Source organism: Heptranchias perlo, chromosome 15, assembly GCF_035084215.1.
Source record: "Heptranchias perlo isolate sHepPer1 chromosome 15, sHepPer1.hap1, whole genome shotgun sequence".
Taxonomy (NCBI): Eukaryota; Metazoa; Chordata; class Chondrichthyes; order Hexanchiformes; family Hexanchidae; genus Heptranchias; species Heptranchias perlo.
In genome coordinates this window covers 30,932,557-30,952,926 of record NC_090339.1, presented here as the reverse complement: position 1 = coordinate 30,952,926, position 20,370 = coordinate 30,932,557, and the positions used below count along the sequence as shown (strand labels likewise).

The window sequence follows — 20,370 nt, the reverse complement described above, 5'->3', positions numbered from 1 at the left end:
TGGCAGCTGCAGGGCTGTCAGGCCGTAGTCCATAAACAGCATCTAGAACCCTTCCAGCCCTGACCCTGGTCCTGCTAGTGCTGGAAAAGGCAGTGCTTACCTTCTGCCTGGCTCTGACAGTTGCCATCCAGGCCCTGCTCGGAGCTAGGCGTAGAACCTGTCTAAATGGGCGCCACTTGCTGTTGAGTCAGGAAAATGAGGGGGGAAGCACCTTTGCACCTTCCGACCTCATTTAAATGCCAATTTAGTGCTTCAGCCTTTCAAGAAAAACCCCAGACACCCTCAGATAATGCAAAGAGAGAGGAAACCTGACATCATGGTTCTTTGTCTCTTCATCCTCGGCTTTGTGACTGGGAACTGAACATTCCCTGGGTGTAAAGCAAAAGAAAATCAGCCATTACATCTTGTAAAGAATGCATTTACGGTTTTACCGCACATAACACCACAAGCGAAATCTAGGTTAGATTTCCTTTTTTTGTAATGCTATTTGATATCACTGATATCTTCTTAGCTCCAATTTTGATGCTGATGCTGCTGGTGTAGGATCAGTACACACCTTCAAACTTTTTTTTTTAGAAATTTTGGCCCTGATACTCACAGGAAGAGGGCGGGGGTGGTCGTAACGGCCGGGAAAGCCGGAAATGCGGGTAACGTGGAGGTCCTGACTAATTTAATGGCAGGACCTCATTTAATTTTTTTTCTCCATTTCTCGGCGGGCAGCCAACCAGGTTGAGAGACTGTCGGGCGGGAAGGCCTGCTGTGATGGGCTGCAGCCGAGGAGCAGAGAGGAGGGCGGAAGGGTTGGAGAGATCGTGGAGGGTCAGGAGGGTAAATGGTGGAGGGTCATCAGATCGCAGGTGGTGGTGGGGGTGGGGGGGGGGGGTGGGGGCGATGGCCGATTGGGGGGCGGTGGTGTTTGCCGATCGCAGGGAGTGAGGCCGATCAAGACAGGTTTGCTTGAGGGGTCTGAGGGAAGCACTCCTGCTCCTCGTGGCCCACATGCAGTGCTTGGAAGACACTCACCTGCTGGATCCGGCTGTTCTCGCCTCCCTCCAGCTGCCGGGTTCCAGACCCCTGGGAAATCCAGCCCGCAGCCGTTAAATGTAAAAGTCAGTTAAAATTTGAGGCACGCAGCCTCGCTAAAATAGTTAAAATACTGACCCGCCTCTTGAGAGCAGATTAGTCGCCCACCACCCCAACCCTCCTCCGTTAAATCCAGAAGTGAGCACATTGGAGGCAGATTGGGGTCGGGTTTATGATATTTAAAATTTTAACCTCCCCCTACTCCCTGCCCGTCCTGGGGGGTTAACCTTCCCCCTATGTATTCATCAAGGTGAGAGATTTTAATGCTGGGGAATGGAACACTTTCCCATTTCAGGTCTCCTGTATTAAACACTGATCACTTGCAGGTTAGGAACAGCATATTTAGATGCAGAGTAAAGTTCCCCCTAGAGAGCCCTAACCTCAGAGAAATAACCTCTACTCCATCAGTATGACATTTTTCAATTTCCCACACCAGCCATCCTGTGGCTGTCTGAATGAGATTGCCAGTTTAATGCCAAATTAGGTGCAGTTTTGTGCTGTGGGGCCATGCCGATTAGGAACTGAAGTTTGCAACTATCACAGAAAAAATTAAACCTCCAGGAAACGGAGAAAAAAAATTAAACGAGGTCCTGCCATAAAATTCAGCAGGACCTCCCCGTCACCCACATTTCTGCATTAAATCTCATTTTTGCCTGCCGTAATACATTTTTGTCGTGTAACCAAGTCATTCTTGGGCAGGAACACTTAGTAACCGAGCTTTGAGGCTTTTCTAGGGAGAAAAAATTGCTCTAGTCACTGTGTAGTGATATCATAAATGTAGTCAAAAAGAAGTGTTTACAAATAACAACTATAGCAAATTCTTCCCATTAGTACATTAATCCATTAAATTTAAAGTAATTGAAAATCGCAAAAATAAAGGAACTCGACTAAGATTAGAAACATAGAAAATAGGAGCAGGAGTAGGCCATTCTGCCCTTTGAGCCTGCTCCGCCATTCAGTATGATCATGGCTGATCCTCTATCTCAATACCATATTCCGCTCTCTCCCCATACCGCTTGATGCCTTTTGTGTCTAGAAATCTAGCTAGCTCTTTCTTAAATATATTCAATGACTTGGCCTCCATAGCCTTCTGTGGTAGAGAATTCCACAGGTTCATCACCCTCTGAGTGAAGAAATTTCTCCTCATCTCAGTCCTAAATGTCCTACCCTGTATCCTGAGACTGTGACCCCTCATTCTGGACCCCCGAGCCAGGGGAAACATTCTCCCTGCATCCAGTCTGTCTAGCACTGTCAGAATTTTATATGTTTCAATGAGATCCCCTCTCATTTTTCTAAACTCGAGTGAATACAGGCCGTGTCGAACCAATCTCTCCTCATACGACAGTCCTGCCATTCCAGGAATCAGTCTGGTGAACCTTCGCTGCACTCCCTCTATGGCAAGTAAATGCTCTCTCAGGTAAGGAGGCCAAAACTGCATACAATACTCCAATCCTTGGTGTGGTCTCACCAAGGCCCTGTATAACTGCAGTAAGACATCCTTGCTCCTATACTCAAATCCTCTTGCAATGAAGGCCAACACACCATTTGCCTTCCTAACTGCTTGCTGCACCTGCATGTTTGCTTTCAGGTCCCTTTGTACATCAACATTTCCCAATCTACCACCATTTAAATAATACTCTGCCTTTCTGTTTTTCCTTCCGAAGTGGATAACTTCACATTTATCCACATTATACTGCATCTGCCATGTAATTGCCCACTCACACAACTTGTCTAAATCATCGTGAAGCCTCTTTGCATCTTCCTCACAACTCACAATCCCACCTAGTTTTGTGTCATCAGCAAACTTGGAAATATAACATTTGGTTCCCTCATCCAAATCATTGATATATGCTGTGAATAGCTGGGGCCCAAGCATTAATTCCTGTGGTACCAAACATGATTTCCCTTTCATAAATCCATGTTGACTTTGTCTAATCTCGTTGATATTTTCTAAGTGTCTTGTTATCAAATCCTTTATAATAGAACCTAGCATTTTCCCTACTACTGATGTTGGGCTAACCGGTCTGTAGTTCCCTGTTTTCTCTCTCCCTCCTTTTTTAAATAATGGGATTACATTTGCCACCCTCCAATCTACTGGAACTGTTCTATAATCTATAGAATTTTGGAAGATGACAACTAATGCATCCACTATTTCCATGGCTACCTCTTTTAGTACTCTGGGATGCAGATTATCAGGCCCTGGGGATTTATCAGCTTTCAGTCCCATTAATTTCTCCAGCACTATTTTTTTTACTAATACCAATTTCCTTTAATTCCTCCTTCTCACTAGTCCCTTGCTTCCCTAGCATTTCTGGGAAGTTATTTGTGTCCTTTTCCGTGAAGACAGAACCAAAGTATTTGTTTAATTGCTCTGCCATTTCCCTGTTCCCCATTATAAATTCTCCCATTTCTGACTGTAAGGGACTTACATTTGCCTTCACTAATCTTTTTCTTTTTACATACTTGTAGAAGCTTTTACAGTCCACTTTTATGTTCCTTGCAAGTTTACTCTCATACTCTATTTTCCCCTCTTAATTAATCTCTCGGTCCTTTTTTGCTGAATTCTAAACTGCTCCCAATCCTCAGGCTTGCTACTTTTTCTGGCAACTTTATATGACTCCTCTTTGGATCTAATACTATCCTTAATTTCTTTTGTTAGCCATGATTGGGCCACATTTGCTTTTGTGTTTTTGTGCCAGAAAGGAATGCATAATTGTTGCAATTCATACATTCGTTCCTTAAATGTTAGCCATTGCCTATCCACCGTCATGCCTTTTAATGAAACTTCCCAATCTATCATAGCCAACTCACTGCTCATTCCTTCGTAGTTTCCTTTGATTAGATTTAGGACCCTAGTTTCAGATTGGACTACTTCATTTTCCATCTTAATAAAGAATTCGATCATGTCATGGTCACTCTTCCCTGAAGGACCCCGCACAATAAGATTATTAATTAACCCCTTCTCATTGCACAATACCCAATCTAGGATAGCCTGTTCCCTGGTTGGCTTAGAAACTTCGTTGGGGACACCATTTTCAACATAGTCAGAACAATACATCGGGAGGCACAGATGAAAGTGATCTCAATGACCAGCTGTTTTGAGATATGCAGAAAAGACACGGTTGCCTATTATGATGAAAAATCCAAAGAAATTTTTCCTCCATCCCAATGATGAAATCCTTAAAGTCTATTCTATACTTCACCTTGACAGGATATCAAAAATCCTGTTTTAGGATTTGTATGCAGAGATCTACAGCCTGTCTGCATGGCATAGTACATTGGTACAGCCACAGAAGCTTGTGCTTAAGATGCATGCAGGAACAATTTTAATAATGATGATCTTCCATCATCTCCATGCTCTTATTATGCTTAGTATTTAGAAGTTTATTTTTTCTTCTCAATGTTCTGTTTTCTAGATTGGCTGGCTTAACAATTACTATGAGAAGGTCTGGAAGACGATGTCCCCTGTACTGCGAGCACAAAGCTTAATAGAGGAATATGATTGGCTTCAGAAACACACACGGCCATTTTCACACAGTGTCCTTGTGACATCGTCATTGGTCGTTCTGGCTGGAGCCCTGCTGGGAAACCTCCTGTTACAGGGAAGGCTTCTTTAACAATGCTCAAAATTCACTGTTCTAACCCTTTTCACAATCCTCTCAGAGTCCTTCTTCGAAGGAGAAGAAAATTCTATGAATTACTTTCAGTATAATCTATGCCGCAATCTGCCCAGTTTTAATAAAATAATGTGCCTATTCCCTACTTTATAGGAGATGTAACGTTCCCTCCGAGGGAAGCCTGACATTTTTAGTTCTCCTCTCACACCCAGAGCAGCTCCAGTGACATAGGTTACCGGTTTCTTGGAACAGCTCCATCCACTTAAAATCAGCATTTCAGATTGGCCTTGATGCCATTCTGTGGATGGCCATGCAGGAAAATGTTGATTTTATCCAAGGAGACAGCAGTACTCAACTGACATTAGGGGAAACTTTCCCATGGATGATCTTCTGCTGTGAATGTTCCTTTTTAAATTGGATTAATACCAGACTTAAAATAGTGTTGACAGAAATGTGGCTTTAAGTGATCAAATCAAAAGATCACCCGTGGGAAAATTTCTCATTAACTTTCCCGGCTCAAATATGTCCAGTTCTGAGCCAAAGAACTTTGATTTTCTGGTTATGATGTAAGTTTGTTAGCTGCTACTATGGTTTACGTGAACTACCCCCATAACTTGTGTCGCTGGAGAAGCTCTCAGTGTGAGGACAACCAAGATGGCAGGTCTCCATGAGAAAGGATAATTAGCTACAAAATAGGCAATGAGCTGGATTTTGCTGTAAAAATAACGGAGTGGCTAACAGCGCTAACCGTTATTTTAGTGCAAATCAGACAGCAACTACCGGCGACTGCACAAGCGCACTTAAACACGGAACCCAGAGATTGCTGTCAGAGATGCTCTGCTCCTCCAAATGCTGTGCGAAAATGACATCTTGCCAACTGACTCACCGTGGAACAGTGTGAAGTTCCTCTACTTACTTCATAGATACAGACTGAACTCGCCAAAAAAAGATAGAGCTTGTCCATTCCAGTGTAAGTACCCTTTTAACAGTGTGGTAAATCTTAATTACTGCCAAACAACCTCTATGGCACAGAAAATTAACTTTTACAAGTGTAGAGTCTCATTTCTTCAGCTTTTAATTATTGGGCCAGAGATTACTCATCTGAAGACGCCACTCCATAATGGTGTCCGCTCCAACCGCCAGTGAATCGATTGTGCAAGTTCGCGAATGCGCACATACGCAGTAAAACCCCGAAATCGCAAACGTGCTCCCATTGGTTCACCGGTGGTTTAACAGTTATGAGTTTAAAGGGCCACCTATGCTACAATCAGTAAAATCAGGAAACATTCATAAACTTACCCATCTGCCCAGCTGGAATGAAGAAACCTACGCCACCAAAAGGTACACTGGAAAATACCAGCCCTACAATACTTTTTAAAAGCGCAGTGACTGTTAATAACAGCGAAATAACAAAAAATTATATTTTAAAAATGTGGAATGTCAAATTACTCTTATTTTAATTTTTTTTGATCATTTAAAAAAATTAAAAAATTTTTAAAAACTTTTAACTTCTGTACGTTTCATTAAATTAAATCATTTGCTTGGCTTTTTATAAAGGTATGTTAAATTTTTATTTACACTAACATAGACAAGTTCACTTTAAATGAATGAGTTTTTCTTGCCTGCTTGTGGGCGTGACCTCTCTTCTTGACAGATTCTGTGGGCGTGGCTTCCATTCCCACACAGTCTATCGGTACAGAGGAAGGTGCGCTGACATCACAACGCTGAACTGAGAAACATAGAAAATAGGAGCAGGAGTAGGCCATTCGACCCTTCGAGCCTGCTCCGCCATTCAGTATGATCATGGCTGATCCTCTATCTCAATATCATATTCCCGCTCTCTCCCCATACCCCTGATGCCTTGTGTGTCTAGAAATCTATCTAGCTCCTTCATAAATATATTAAGTGACTTGGCCTCCAAAGCTTTCTGTGGTAGAGAATTCCATAGGTTCACCACCCTCCTGAGTGAAGAAATTTTTCCTCATCTCAGTCCTAAAGGTCCTACCCTGTATCGTAAGACTATGACCCCTCATTTTAGACCCCCTAGCCAGGGGAAATATCCTCCCTGCATCCAGTCTGTCTAGCGCTGTCAGAATTTTATATGTTTCAATGCAATCCCCTCTCATTCTTCTAAACTCGAGTGAATACAGGCCTAGTCGACCCAATCTCTCCTCATACGACAGTCCTGCCATCCCAGGAATCAGTCTGGTGAACCTTCGCTGCACTCCCACCATGACAAGTATATCCTTTCTTAAGTAAAGAGACCAAAACTGCACATAACACTCCAGGTGTAGTCTCACCAAGGCTCTATATCTGCATTAAGACATCCTTGCTCCTGTACTCAAATCCTCTTGCAATGAAGGACAACATACCATTTGCCTTCCTAACTGCTGAACCTACATGTTTGCTTTCAGTGACTGGTGTACAAGGATACCCAGGTCCCTTTATACATCAACATTCCCCAATCTATCACTATTTAAATAATACTCTGCCTTTCTGGTTTTTCCTTCCGAAGTAGATAACTTTGCATTTATCCACATTATACTGCATCTGCCTTGTATTTGCCCATTCACTCAACTTGTCTAATCAACTTGAAGCCTCTTTGCAACCTCCTCACAACTCACGATCCCACCTAGTTTTGTGTCGTCAGCAAACTTGGAAATATTACATTTGGTTCCCTCATCCAAATCATTGATATATATTGTGAATAGCTGGGGCCCAAGCACTGATCCCTGCGGTACCCCACTGGTCACCGCCTGCCACCTCGAAGAAGACCCATTTATTCCTACTCTCTGTTTCCTGTCTGTTAACCAATTTTCAATCCTTGCCAGTATATTACCACCAATTCCATGTGCTTTAATTTTGCACACTAACCTCTTATGTAGGACTTTATCAAAGGCCTTCTGAAAATCCAAATAAACCACATCCACTGGTTCTCCCTTATCTATTCTACCAGTTACATCCTCAAAAAACTCTAGTAGGTTTGTCAAACACGATTTCCCTTTCATAAATCCATGTTGACTTTGTCTAATCCCGTTGATATTTTCTAAGTGTCCTGTTAGCACATCCTTTATGAAAAAATTTAAGATGGAGCAAGTGGACGTCGGAGACCACGAGCTAAATATTTTCGTAGACTTTGTCCGCAGAACGTGCGGGCAGCTTTGCCACGCCGGTTGGAGCAAGTTCCGGCCGATTGTTGGAATTTAAATACATTTTTTTTCTTACTTATTCTTTGTCCCTTTTATCTCTGCCTCTTAATCTAATCTTTCTTCCTCTCTCTATTTCTCTTTCTGTACCTGATTTGACATTGAATTCACTATTCCTGGTTCAGACTCTGCTCTGCTCATTAACGATTCTTCAATTTGATTGGTTAAGGAGATACACAGTTGCTTGCCCTGTTCACACAAGTCCCAGATGCCCTATAGAGGCGCTGCGCTGTTTGGATGGTTGGCTGACAGTAACTTGCCTTGCAAAACCCCATAGAAAGTCTATGGGCCGTTCATTCGCTGCTTACAGCAAAATCTGGCCCAATGTTTTTGACAAAGTAAAAGATAGATTCATGCAGAAGTACTTTGAAAAAAATATTTCCTGTAGGCCTCCCTTTTCCTTCATGCTCAATCTTTTCACAGGATACTAATCCACAGAAGAATGCATGAAAATATAGAGCACAAAAAGCACATTCTTCCACAGATCAAGTTCAATTTGCCCTGCCATTAATGTCGTCCTGCCCATTCAGTAACCCAAATTTAAATTTAAATTTAAATCACTTAAGTGATAATTTTTTTCTTTAGTTGACACTGTCAGCTATGCTGTGCTGTGACAGGAGCTGCAACTATTTTCGGTGTCCCCCATCCCATGGGCGAACTCTGAAAAGAGAGCACTAATAGTGCGGGGAATCTGCCATGAATATTTTAAATCCACTTCAACCCAGAAAGTTATCCAGGGTCAGTCCACGGTCACACAGGCAGGTGGGAGTCATGCCCCAACGCACTTCTGGAAGAACCCCCACCACAGTGGAAAATCTAGGCCATTGTCTTCTTGACATGTGGCTAACTGTTTTTCTGAGCAATGAATTCCCTCCAATACAAATTCACTGTACCTGGCAGTATGCATCCTCATCCCAAATATCTTCTTTGGCTTCTTGACTAACTCTTCCTCAGTTTGATCTACTCTTGAAGTGAGGGCTAGATCCTGATTAATGATCAATAATATATTTTCCTATCACTGGATCAGAAATTACAGCACAGAAAGAGGTCGCTCGGCCCATCATGCCTGTGCTTGCCTTTCTGCTTTCCTGGAACTATCTGCTGTAATTCCTTTTCCCTGTATCCTTTATAACCTTTTAAAAACATATCCAATTCCCTTTTAAATTCGATCAAATCTCTGCCTCAATTAGCTATCGGTAATGAGCAACATGAATAATTTCTCTGGCATTTTTATTTCTCCTACCTAGTTTCCTTGAACATTTACCTCTTTAACTTGGCTGCATAATACCTGTTATATAAATTCTCACTCCCACCTCTGATGGTTCATCCCATCAGTCCAGTGCTGACCCATCCACTTCACTGACTTGTGTTAACAACTATCTAGTTCAGTAGTAGGTATTCACTTTCAATAACTCCCTTATATTTTTCAGTTTATGAGTTCCTATACTCCCTTGTCCAAGGCCATAACTCTTTCCTTGAACTTGTTGATCAAGAGACGGTTATTGCAACCATTCCTTGGCTTCTATAACTGATTCTTTCATGCGTAAACATCCAATGGCAAAAAAAAAAATCACTCTTATTTTTCAAAACAGACCTTGTCCTAATGATAACCCAAAATATCCTAAAGCCTGCAAATTCTTCTTCTTGGCTAACAATCTTACAGCTTTGCCAAATTGTCTGCTTGTCTCTGCTCCCACTCACAAATGCCAAGGCCCTATTTTGATGGAAGTCAATCGAAATGAAGGGCCAGGCAAGCCATGTCCCATAGGGACACAATCAAGTGCCTTCCCTTAAAAGGGTACCACCACTAACATTTCTTGTTGGAGGGGCGGGGGGGTGGAATTTGACCTACCCAAACTGATTTTTAAACCGAAATTAACAAAAGTAACAAGAAACTCCAAGGATTCCATTATAGTTCCTGACCTCCTCCACTGAATCTCACCTTTACTGTTACCCTACCAATTTCCTATTCAAAGCACTATTTACTTTGAAGGATGATCACAAGGAATTATACAGGATGTCTCTCTGATGCAATATGTCCACCTTCTCACTTCTGATTTTTAAATACTAAAGTACACAGCTGCATAACTGCTGAGTAATTGGATTGCTAGGAACATTAACCAAGTAATCACGTCTGGACGTCTGCCTGTATCCTAACTCACACCAAGTCCCGTTGACCCATCACACTTGTGCTTGCTGACCTACATTGGCTCCCAGTCCGGCAAAGCCTCGATTTTAAAATTCTCATCCTTGTTTTCAAATTTCTCCATGGTCTCGCCCCTCCCTATCTCTGTAACCTCCTCCAGCCCTACAACCCTCCAAGATCTCTGCACTCCTCCAATTCTGGCCTCTTGCACGTGCCCGATTTTCTTCACTCCAGCATTGGAATTCCCTCCCTAAACTTCTCCGCCTATTCACCTCTCCTCCTTTAAGATGCTCCTTAAAACATACTTCTTTGACCAAGCTTTTGGTCACCTGTCCTAATATCTCCTTATGTGGTTCAGTGTCAAATTTTGTTTGATAACGCTAATGCGAAGCAGCTTGGAACATTTTACTACTTTAAAGACGTTATATAATGCAAGTCATTGTAAGAGTGAAGAGCAGGAGTTGATGAAATATCAATTTTGACTGCTTAATCTTGATCTGTCTCTGTTTTATTTATTTTAACTCTGTGGGAACAGAAGGGCTACAGTTACTACCACTGTGAGAAAGAGGGCATTATCAATTTTATAGAAATGTGTAGTGGTTTTGGGGTTTTCCATTTCCCTGTGGTATGCTTAGCTGCAAGGTCATTTGTCTGTATCATAGCACATGCACAAAGAACAGTTAAATTATCTCACACTGTCTGAATCACTGTGTTTCATCAATAAATTCTCCTCAGCATTAGCTCAGTCTTAGAACTCTTACTTCTGAGTCCAGAATATTGTGGGTTCAAGCCCCACTCTAGAGACTTGAGCACATAATCCAGGATATCACTTCAGTGCATTACTGAGGGAGCACTGTCAGAAGTGCCATCTTGCAAGTGAGATGTTAAACTGAGGCCCTGCCTTCATGCTAGGGTGGATGCAAAAGTTTCCACACCACTATTTGGCCAATATTGAGGTTTCAAAGAACACCATTAAAATAGATTATATGGTCATCTATCTCATTGCTGTTTGTGGCACTATTGAAACTGGTGGGGAAAAAATGCAGCTGCATGACAATACCCACAAAAGGCTCCTGAACATCAGGTTTAAAAAAATACAAGCAAGCAATATAGTTGAGAAATGACTTTACATTTAGGCAATCTTCTTACTGGGCCCTTTAAACTCACATCTGTGCATTGTTCAGCACCTAGTGAGCCTGGCTGCCCAATATTTATGGGTATGAAAGCTCTGTGTCACGCATGCTTTAACGCCAGGAAATAGCATGCAAGGCGTAATAAGATCATTCCTCACCCTAAATTTTATTACAATAAAGCTCCCTAACCCCTTTTTTCATTGGCAGAAATGTAAGCAAAGTGCAAACTGGAAGTAGATCCAACATAGAAAAAAAAATAGGAGCAAGAGTAGGCAATTCGGCCCTTCGGGCCTGCTCCACCATTCAAAATGATCATGGCTGATCGTCTAACTCAGTACCCATTTCCCTTGATCCCTTTAGCATTAAGAAATATATCTATCTCCTTCTTGACTACATCTAATGACTTGGCCTCCACTGCCTTCTGTGGTAGAGAATTCCACAGGTTCACAATCCTCTGAGTGAAGAAATTTCTCCTCATCTCGGTTCTACATGGCATACCCCGTATCCTGAGACTGTGACCCCTGGTTCTGGACTCCCCAGCCACCGGGAACATCCTCCCTGCATCTAGTCTGTCTAGTTCTGTTAGAATTTTATATGTTTCGATGAGATCACCTCTCATTCTTCTGAACTCTATTGAATATAGACCTAGTCGACCCAATCTCTCCTCATACGTCAGTCCTGCCATCCCAGGAATCAGTCTGGTAAACCTTTGTTGCACTCCCTCTATGGCAGGGACATCCTTCCTCGGATAAGGAGACCAAAACTGCACACAATACTCCAGATGTGGTTTCACCAAGGCCCTGTACGTTACGGATTGACACACAATTTTCTAATCTTGCTCCATCAATTGAACGGGCCTATGCTCTCTGGAGTTTAGAAGAATGAGAGGTGATCTCATTGAAACATAAATGATTCAGAGGGGGCTTGACAGAGTAAATGCTGAGAGGTTGTTTCCTCTGGCTGGAGAGTTTAGAACTAGGGGGCATAGTCTCAGGATAAGGGGTTGGCCATGAGATGAGGAGGAATTTCTTCACTCAGAGGGTTGTGAATCTTTGGAATTCTCTACCCCGGAGGGCTGTGGATATTCAGTTGTTGAGTATATTCAAGGCTGAGATAGATAGATTTTTGGACTCTAGGGGAATCAAGGGATATGGGGATCGGGCAAGAAAGTGGAGTTGAGGTTGAAGATCAGCCATGGTCTGATTGAATGGCAGAGCAGGCTTGAGGGGCCGTATGGCCTACTCCTGCTCCTATTTCATATGTTCTTATTCACACCTGTTTGTCAGGTGAACCCATGGTAACGTGTTCAGACACTCCTGGCCCAGTTCCCTACACTGTCACTTTTGGATCAGTTACAGCTTCCACTGCCATTTGTAATGACATTAGTTATTGACATTTTCACTTGTAAAAAATAATCTTTAGAACACAAAAATGAACAATTCCATTCTACAAAAAGCAATCATATTCTAAAAAGGTGAGATATAGGTGTCATGATAGTTCCCCACCTGGCTAACCCTTAGCCCTGGACTCCACCTGGAAAAAGTGATGCAGTCCCTGTGAACCACTTTGGTTTTGTGTCACACTCCCTCACAGGACTGAGCACCAGACAGCAGCAGCAAAGCAGTAGAAGGAATCAGATCTATCCAAACCTGCGAATAACATCACAGAAGATGCACAAGTACGGGTGAATTATTAGAATCCTGAGAGATTTAGAAAGTAATTCAAATCATTTGGTGTGAGAGTGAACCACATTGTAGCAAGATTTATTACTGTTTGTTGGGTTTTGCAGATCTATTGTAATGGGTTTGTAGCACTAACAGTGCAGCTGTGACCCATATCAATGCACGAGATAATCAGCGTTAGCACACACAAGGCTTTTACTGGTTAAAGATCTTCACAGGCAATAGGAGAACATTGCGGCTTGGTGTGGTTTTTTGCAGTACTAAATCCTATGCTAAGAGCTGTACCACTTTGACCCGAGGCAGCTGTTTTTGATTTTTATCTGTCATGAGTGAAGGCTTTCCTGGTATAAAGACTACAGGGTAAAAAATACTGTCGATAGTGCTACCTTACAAACTCTTAATGTGCTTGTACCAAAACACCCTCTCCGCTATTTTAACAGACGTATCAACCTTATTATTTTATCAACAACAATTTCTACCCTTATATCAGCACAGTTTTAAAGCAAAAATATCCTACTTTGATACATCATAAAATGAACAAAATGAATTACATATTTACATAATTGCTACATCACAAAAGAATGTAACTTGTTAACAAATACTAGAAAAGAAATCTTACCTATTATGAACAAAACCAAAACAGATAAACTTATGAATATGTAGAGCTCATTAAAATAAGGTCACCCAAAATAAGAAATTCTAAACAGACACTATCTTGATGCCTAAGTGGGTAAATGCACTACCCAGGATGGTATAATGCCATTCAGATTACCAGGAAGCTACCAAATTCAACCCCCAATCTGTGCTGTTAGTTGATCTCAACTTGGGCAATGATTGGGAGGGAAAAGTCCAACAATAGACCAGGGATGGGATCGAGGGGAAGCAGGAGTGGGCCTATGGCTTTTGATGTGCTGATTATATAATTATGCTCGAAGGCATAAGGAAGGTGTCTTGATTAAGATTTCTTATTGTGGTGGAGCTTATTTGAGTGATATCTGCACAATTATATGTTATCTGTTACATTTACCTTCGCAATAGTAAGATGTTTTCCCTTCTAGTGTTACTTCACTGACCAGGTACATTCATTGTGATGTAACATTTATACAAACATGCAATAAGTTTTTTTTTAAGTGGTAACAAGGTAGGGTATGTTTGCTTTAAAACTGCAGATATAAGAGTGGAAATTGCTGTCATTGATGTTAAAAAACCTCAATAATTAATGTTTCTCCATCATGGGTCAGAGAAATAGATGAAAAAATTGACTTTTATTCCTTGGTTTACATCTTAGAAATTTACAGAAATGCCGTACAAAAACCATATTGTCCAATCCAAAACAACAGTGTCACCAGCAGCAAACTTAGAATGTAAATTCTAGTTAGAAGCAAACAGTTTATTTCAACTTTATCCATATTAGCCAGATAATTATAGAGTGGAACAGGAAGCTACTATATTAGGGGTACATGTCCCAACACCCACAGATGGTTGGAGATAGCTAACTGCCATGGTTAATAAAGTGAGACATCCTTCCTCACACTAATATTTTTCACTGCAAGGCTTCAAACAAGGCTTCAAGTTGAGTGTGGAGTTTTACTTTGAACAAGAGTGAACACTGGGACTTGTTGGGCACATTAGGGCAACTAGAAAAAGTGTAAATGCTGGGACAGTAGCTTTAGGAGTCATCTGACAAAAGTATGCAAACCACCTGAAACATAAAGCACATTAATAAGGATAATAGTACAATATCCACTTTCATAATCCATTTATAGTTACAGAATTCCAAAACGTTTTCCATTTACTTAATATCATTTAAACAATAAATGTAAATTCAATGAGAAAATGCTTCCAAAGACACGTTTGTACTGGCCCTTGCAACTTCAGTATTTTGCATTGCTCCAGGTATCAGTCAGAATAAATTTAACCAGCCATTGTACTTTGCAACACATCAAATGAGCCAGCAAAGCGAACCTGAACAGTAAATACAGACGCACATGAAAACAACCAGGGAAGTGACTACTGATGTCAAGACATATCCCCTCTCCTTCCCTCACAAACACACACACACACACACATACATATCCAGCAGCTCCCACAGATACACACGCCACATAGCTTTCTCACTTCCAAATACTAACATTGACATAATCCACAACCATAGCAAAATATAAAAATTAACATTTAAAAAATCTTTTTGAAGTTCCCTCAGAGGATTTGTAAATACATTTCCTGTCAGGTATAATGCTAAGGTATAGAGACAAGGGTTCTCTGGTTCGAGTCCCAGTCTAAGATGAGTTAGCTAATCTCAGCCAGGACAATGGTTGGGGCAATGCAATTGGCCTCAGTGCCCCTAGACTCAAGAGAGGAAAGATTAATCAGGGCTTCCTCTCCTGATCACTATCCAGTGAAAGTGTTCAAGTGTGGATACTTTCACTGGATAGTGTTCAAGTGTGGATACTACATGAGAACATGATTACTCTTCAGCTTAGGTCCTATCCCAGGTGCATACCCTGGCAATTCTCATTGTCCAAGTGTACGCATGGATAATGGACACCTGGGTGAGGTGCCAGAGACAGACTTGCACCCACAGAAGCAGACAACTGCACCTTCAGGAAAAGAAAAGACAAAAGGGGAGAAAATTGTGGGTGGGAACAATATTTCCTCATGCAGTTCTCCTTATCTTTCACTACTAAATAAAATGTAGCATTCAGGTTTTATGAACACCACCCTAAATGATGCAAGAAGTTTTTCTACTCTTGAAGGATTCTCCTGTTGCTTGTTTACTCCTCACTCTCTGACACCTTGCCGAGGTTTTCATTTATTTTGCTCACCTGCCTGCAATTTTCCAGTCCGTTAAAATGAATGGAAAGGAAATCGCAGGCTACTGATCGCATAAGCAGAAAATGCCAGGCCTCCAGTCAGACTGTGCCTCCCCAATGTGGGAAAGAACCATCACACAGTGATGTTGTTGGCACAAACCCTCCACTAGTGAACAGGGCCCTCCATTGAACACAAGTACTGTAATAAAAATTACATTCTTTCTAAATGTATAAGAATTCATTTATATTCAAATCAATGGACAGCATTGGGTAGGATTTATATTTCAGCACTTAATCCTGACAATAAATCATGAGTAGGGTAAATGTTTCCTTGGATCTGCTCAGAAGCTATCAGTTTACACGGCCTCCAAATCTTTTAGTACAAAACACGATATTCATGCATAAAAATTGCACTGCCCAAGTTAAGTACAGAAATTCCCAGCATTTGTTGCACAATGGCACACTGTACCAAATAATTTGCCCTAATCATGAGTGGCTACATCAGTGGTGAGATATCTGGTTATCCTGGAAATAAAAGGAATTATCTCACATCCAGGTATTCCTCTCCATGTGTTATCCTCTGTGCATCTCAGTAAAGGAGATCCACAGTCTGAGGTCCTGTGAAACAGTGAATTTAAAATAGACACTGTAAAGATTTAAATTCTGCGAGGTGTGTAATAATTCCTTACCTCCTACAATCTACAGGTATTTAAAACCATTACTTCTTGATTTATCTCATCATCTCTTTTACTCTTTTCAACTCAGTGTTGGCCTGTACAATGAATGTTGTCATCTAGATTTCACAGTTAGAAAAATCATCCAATACCCATTAATGGAAAGGATTGCCTTCAAATTCAAGTGAATTATTTAACTAAAAATAAAAAAATTAGGAGCTGTTACTGTTTCAAATTGAAGGTATCAATCCCACTGAATTTTAATAGGAAATACACAACAGCTGTTCCTCATGTCAAAAATATCAACGTCACTTCTCACACATTGGTGATTTTTAACACTTCAAAAGGAAATGAAAAAAAACTCCTTGCTTCTAAATTAAGTAGATTTTTACAGACACAGGATTGTCACTTTACTAAGTCTGTATTTTCACAGTTCAGTGTGTCAGAACACTGCCTCCACCAGTGGAACCTGAAGCTGAATATAACCCTCGCAGAAGGTCTCCATTCCTGCTGAGGGCTAATGGGGCTTTGTGTTTGATGATCAGCAGTGCCTAGGTGGAGCAGCATATGACACATTCAATTGAGACTGGGTGGGGCTGTATGCTACGTGTACATTGACTAGTTGGAGCAGTGTACTAATACAGTGCTTGGGTGGAGTGATGTAATACATGTTCAACATTGGATGGGGCAGTGTGTGACTTTCAATATTGTTCTTTCCTATCTTGAAAGAGTCGAGCAACATATATATATATTTTTTTTGTTAAGGGCACAAGAGTCTCCCTGCGATGCCCAACGCCAGTATCTGATCAAAACCACTGTGGCAGTTCAGTGATTAAGTGTATGACTGTAAAGAATGGAGCTAAGATCTTCTTGAGTGAGAAGATAGTATCACATTTTTATGTAACAAAGTTCAGACTAAGAAAATTAGGATGCGCTCATCTATAACTGCAACATTTTCATGAAGATTATCATTGCCCTGATGAAATCAGATCCAATGGCTAGTAGGCTTTTATCTCTGGAGAAGACCTAGACAGCAGCGGGTATTAGAACACATATTCACATATGGAACCTAGTTTGGAAAGTATTCTTTAGCTCAGTTGCATCGCTTGCTTCTGAGTCAGAAGTGTGTTGGTTCAAATCCCATTTCAGAACTTCAGCACTATTTAGGAGACGCTCCAGTGCAGTATTTTCATCACTCCACCATTGGCGGACTTGCCTTCAGCTGCCTAGGCCCTAAGCTCGAATTCCCTCCCCAATCCTTTCCACCTCTCTAGCTCTCTGTCTGCCTTTAAGACACTCCTTAAAACCTACCTCATTGACCAAGCTTTTGGTCACCTGTCCTAATAGCTCATGTGGCTCAGTGTCAAATTTTGTTTGACAATGCTCCTGTGAAGCGCTTTGGAACATTTTACTACATTAAAGGTGCTATATAAATGCAAGTTGTTGTTGTTGTTCTGAGAGACTGCTGCATTTGCAAAGGACAAAGTCAGCATGGCTTTATGAAGGGGAAGTCATGTCTGACAAATTTGCTTGAGTTCTTCGAGGATATAACGTACAGGGTGGATAAAGGGGAACCAGTGGACATAGTGTATTTAGACTTCCAGAAGGCATTCGACAAGGTGCCACATAAAAGATTATTACTTAAGATAAAAAATCACGGGATTGGGGGTAACATTCTGGCATGGGTGGAGGATTGGTTATCGAACAGGAAGCAGAGAGTTGGGATAAATGGTTCATTTTCGGACTGGCAACCAGTAACCAGTGGTGTTCCACAGGGGTCGGTGCTGGGTCCCCAACTCTTTACAATCTATATTAACGATTTGGAGGAGGGGACCGAGTGCAACATATCAAAATTTGCAGATGATACAAAGATGGGAGGGAAAGTAGAGAGTGAGGAGGACATAAAAAACCTGCAAGGGGATATAGACAGGCTGGGTGAGTGGGCGGAGATTTGGCAGATGCAATATAATATTGGAAAATGTGAGGTTATGCACTTTGGCAGGAAAAATCAGAGAGCAAGTTATTTTCTTAATGGCGAGAGATTGGAAAGTACTGCAGTACAAAGGGATCTGGGGGTCCTAGTGCAAGAAAATCAAAAAGTTGGTATGCAGGTGCAGCAGGTGATCAAGAAAGCCAACGGAATGTTGGCTTTTATTGCTAGGGGGATAGAATATAAAAACAAGGAGGTATTGCTGCAGTTATATAAGGTATTGGTGAGACCGCACCTGGAATACTGCATACAGTTTTGGTCTCCATACTTAAGAAAAGACATACTTGCTCTCGAGGCAGTACAAAGAAGGTTCACTCGGTTAATCCCAGGGATGAGGGGGCGGACATATGAGGAGAGGTTGAGTAGATTGGGACTCTACTCATTGGAGTTCAGAAGAATGAGAGGCGATCTTATTGAAACATATAAGATTGTGAAGGGTCTTGATCGGGTGGATGCAGTAAGGATGTTCCCAAAGATGGGTGAAACTAGAACTAGGGGGCATAATCTTAGAATAAGGGGCTGCTCTTTCAAAACTGAGATGAGGAGAAACTTCTTCACTCAGAGGGTGGTAGGTCTGTGGAATTTGCTGCCCCAGGAAGCTGTGGAAGCTACGTCATTAGATAAATTTAAAACAGAAATAGACAGTTTCCTAGAAGTAAAGGGAATTAGGGGTTATGGGGAGCGGGCAGGAAATTGGACATGAAGCTGAGTTCGGATCGGTCAATGCCCTGTGGGTGGCGGAGAGGGCCCAGGGGCTATGTGGCCGGGTCCTGCTCCGACTTCTTGTGTTCTTTAGATTTGTGGTTGGGATCAGATCAGCCATGATCTTATTGAATGGCGGAGCAGGCTCGAGGGGCCGATTGGCCTACTCCTGCTCCTATTTCTTATGTTCTTATGTTCTTATGTACTCTCCTTTAAATCAGATGTTAAACTGAAGCCTCTTCTGTCTGTCACAGCGAACATTAAAGGTTCCATGGCACTAATCAAAGAATGTTCTCCCTCAACCTACACCACCAAAAACAGAATAACTGATCATTCCTTTCAATTGCTGATTGGGGAATCTTGCTGTGCACTGGATGGTTGTTGTATTTGTTTACATAACAGCAATTGCACTTCAAAGTAATTCAAATATGTGAAGCTTTGAGACATTTTTGAGAGACAGGCTAAGACACTATAGGGTGGATATTCCTCTTTGTTTCATCTGGGAAATAGGTGGCATAACACAGAGTGATCATTCTTCATGTGTGCATGATGAGTGTCATCAGGCTATTCAATAATAGGGAAGGATCATAGTCAAGCCCAATCCTGTCCACACCCTATGGTCAGACATGGGTACTTTCCACGGGATAACAACCAGGAGCAGGAAATCTCATCTATTTTTCCTTTCCGTAGCCCATGGTGAAAGACAATTTATAGCACATTCATTGTCTCCCCATCTGAGATCAGCTAACTCAGCACAGACCAGCAATCAAACCTGGAAACCTCTGCTTTGTGATGTTCAGTTACATGCTGTCTTTACTAAATGAGCCATTGGGGAGCTCACAATCACCATTCTTAATGTAAACTATGTGGCTAGATTCAGGGTGTGCATTTGTCAAAGGATAAGAAAGACAGTTTTATCCCCCACTGATCTGGTGGCACAGGAAGTCTCACTTATTGCATTCTGAAGAAATGCTTTGCAACTGCTCAATTATCATGGCCATCCCTGGTTTTAATTTAAGAATTTACCAGCCACGTCAAGTAGCATCATGTGTTGCTGATGTCTCAAACATTTCGGACATGCAGCCACTGATATCATTCACCATCACACAGTGCTGCTCTGAGATACAGAAGGTAAATCTTAGCTACCAAAACTCCTAAACATGGTTAATTGCTATAGAATGACAAGTCTAAGGTCAAAATAACTTATGTTTACAAGCGGATCTCCTGCTCATGATGAATCAAGGAATGTTTGAGTTGTCTGTCATCTTCATATTTGTGCTCCTCTCAGTTTTTATGCCCATTTTGAGGGTATTGAGGGAGTGCT

At 41.6% G+C, this 20,370-nt stretch overlaps 1 protein-coding gene across 1 annotated transcript in view; it reads left to right on the top strand.

Moving 5' to 3' along the window:
• Positions 1–6,208, top strand: part of xpnpep2 (X-prolyl aminopeptidase (aminopeptidase P) 2, membrane-bound) — a 75,517-nt gene extending 69,309 nt beyond the window's left edge. Inside the window, exon 21 of the mRNA XM_067997009.1 lies at positions 4,500–6,208. Within this exon, the coding sequence (XP_067853110.1) occupies positions 4,500–4,700 (201 nt within the window). The 3' untranslated portion in view covers positions 4,701–6,208. The remainder of the gene's footprint in view (positions 1–4,499) is intronic.
• The last annotated feature ends 14,162 nt before the right edge of the window (positions 6,209–20,370 follow it).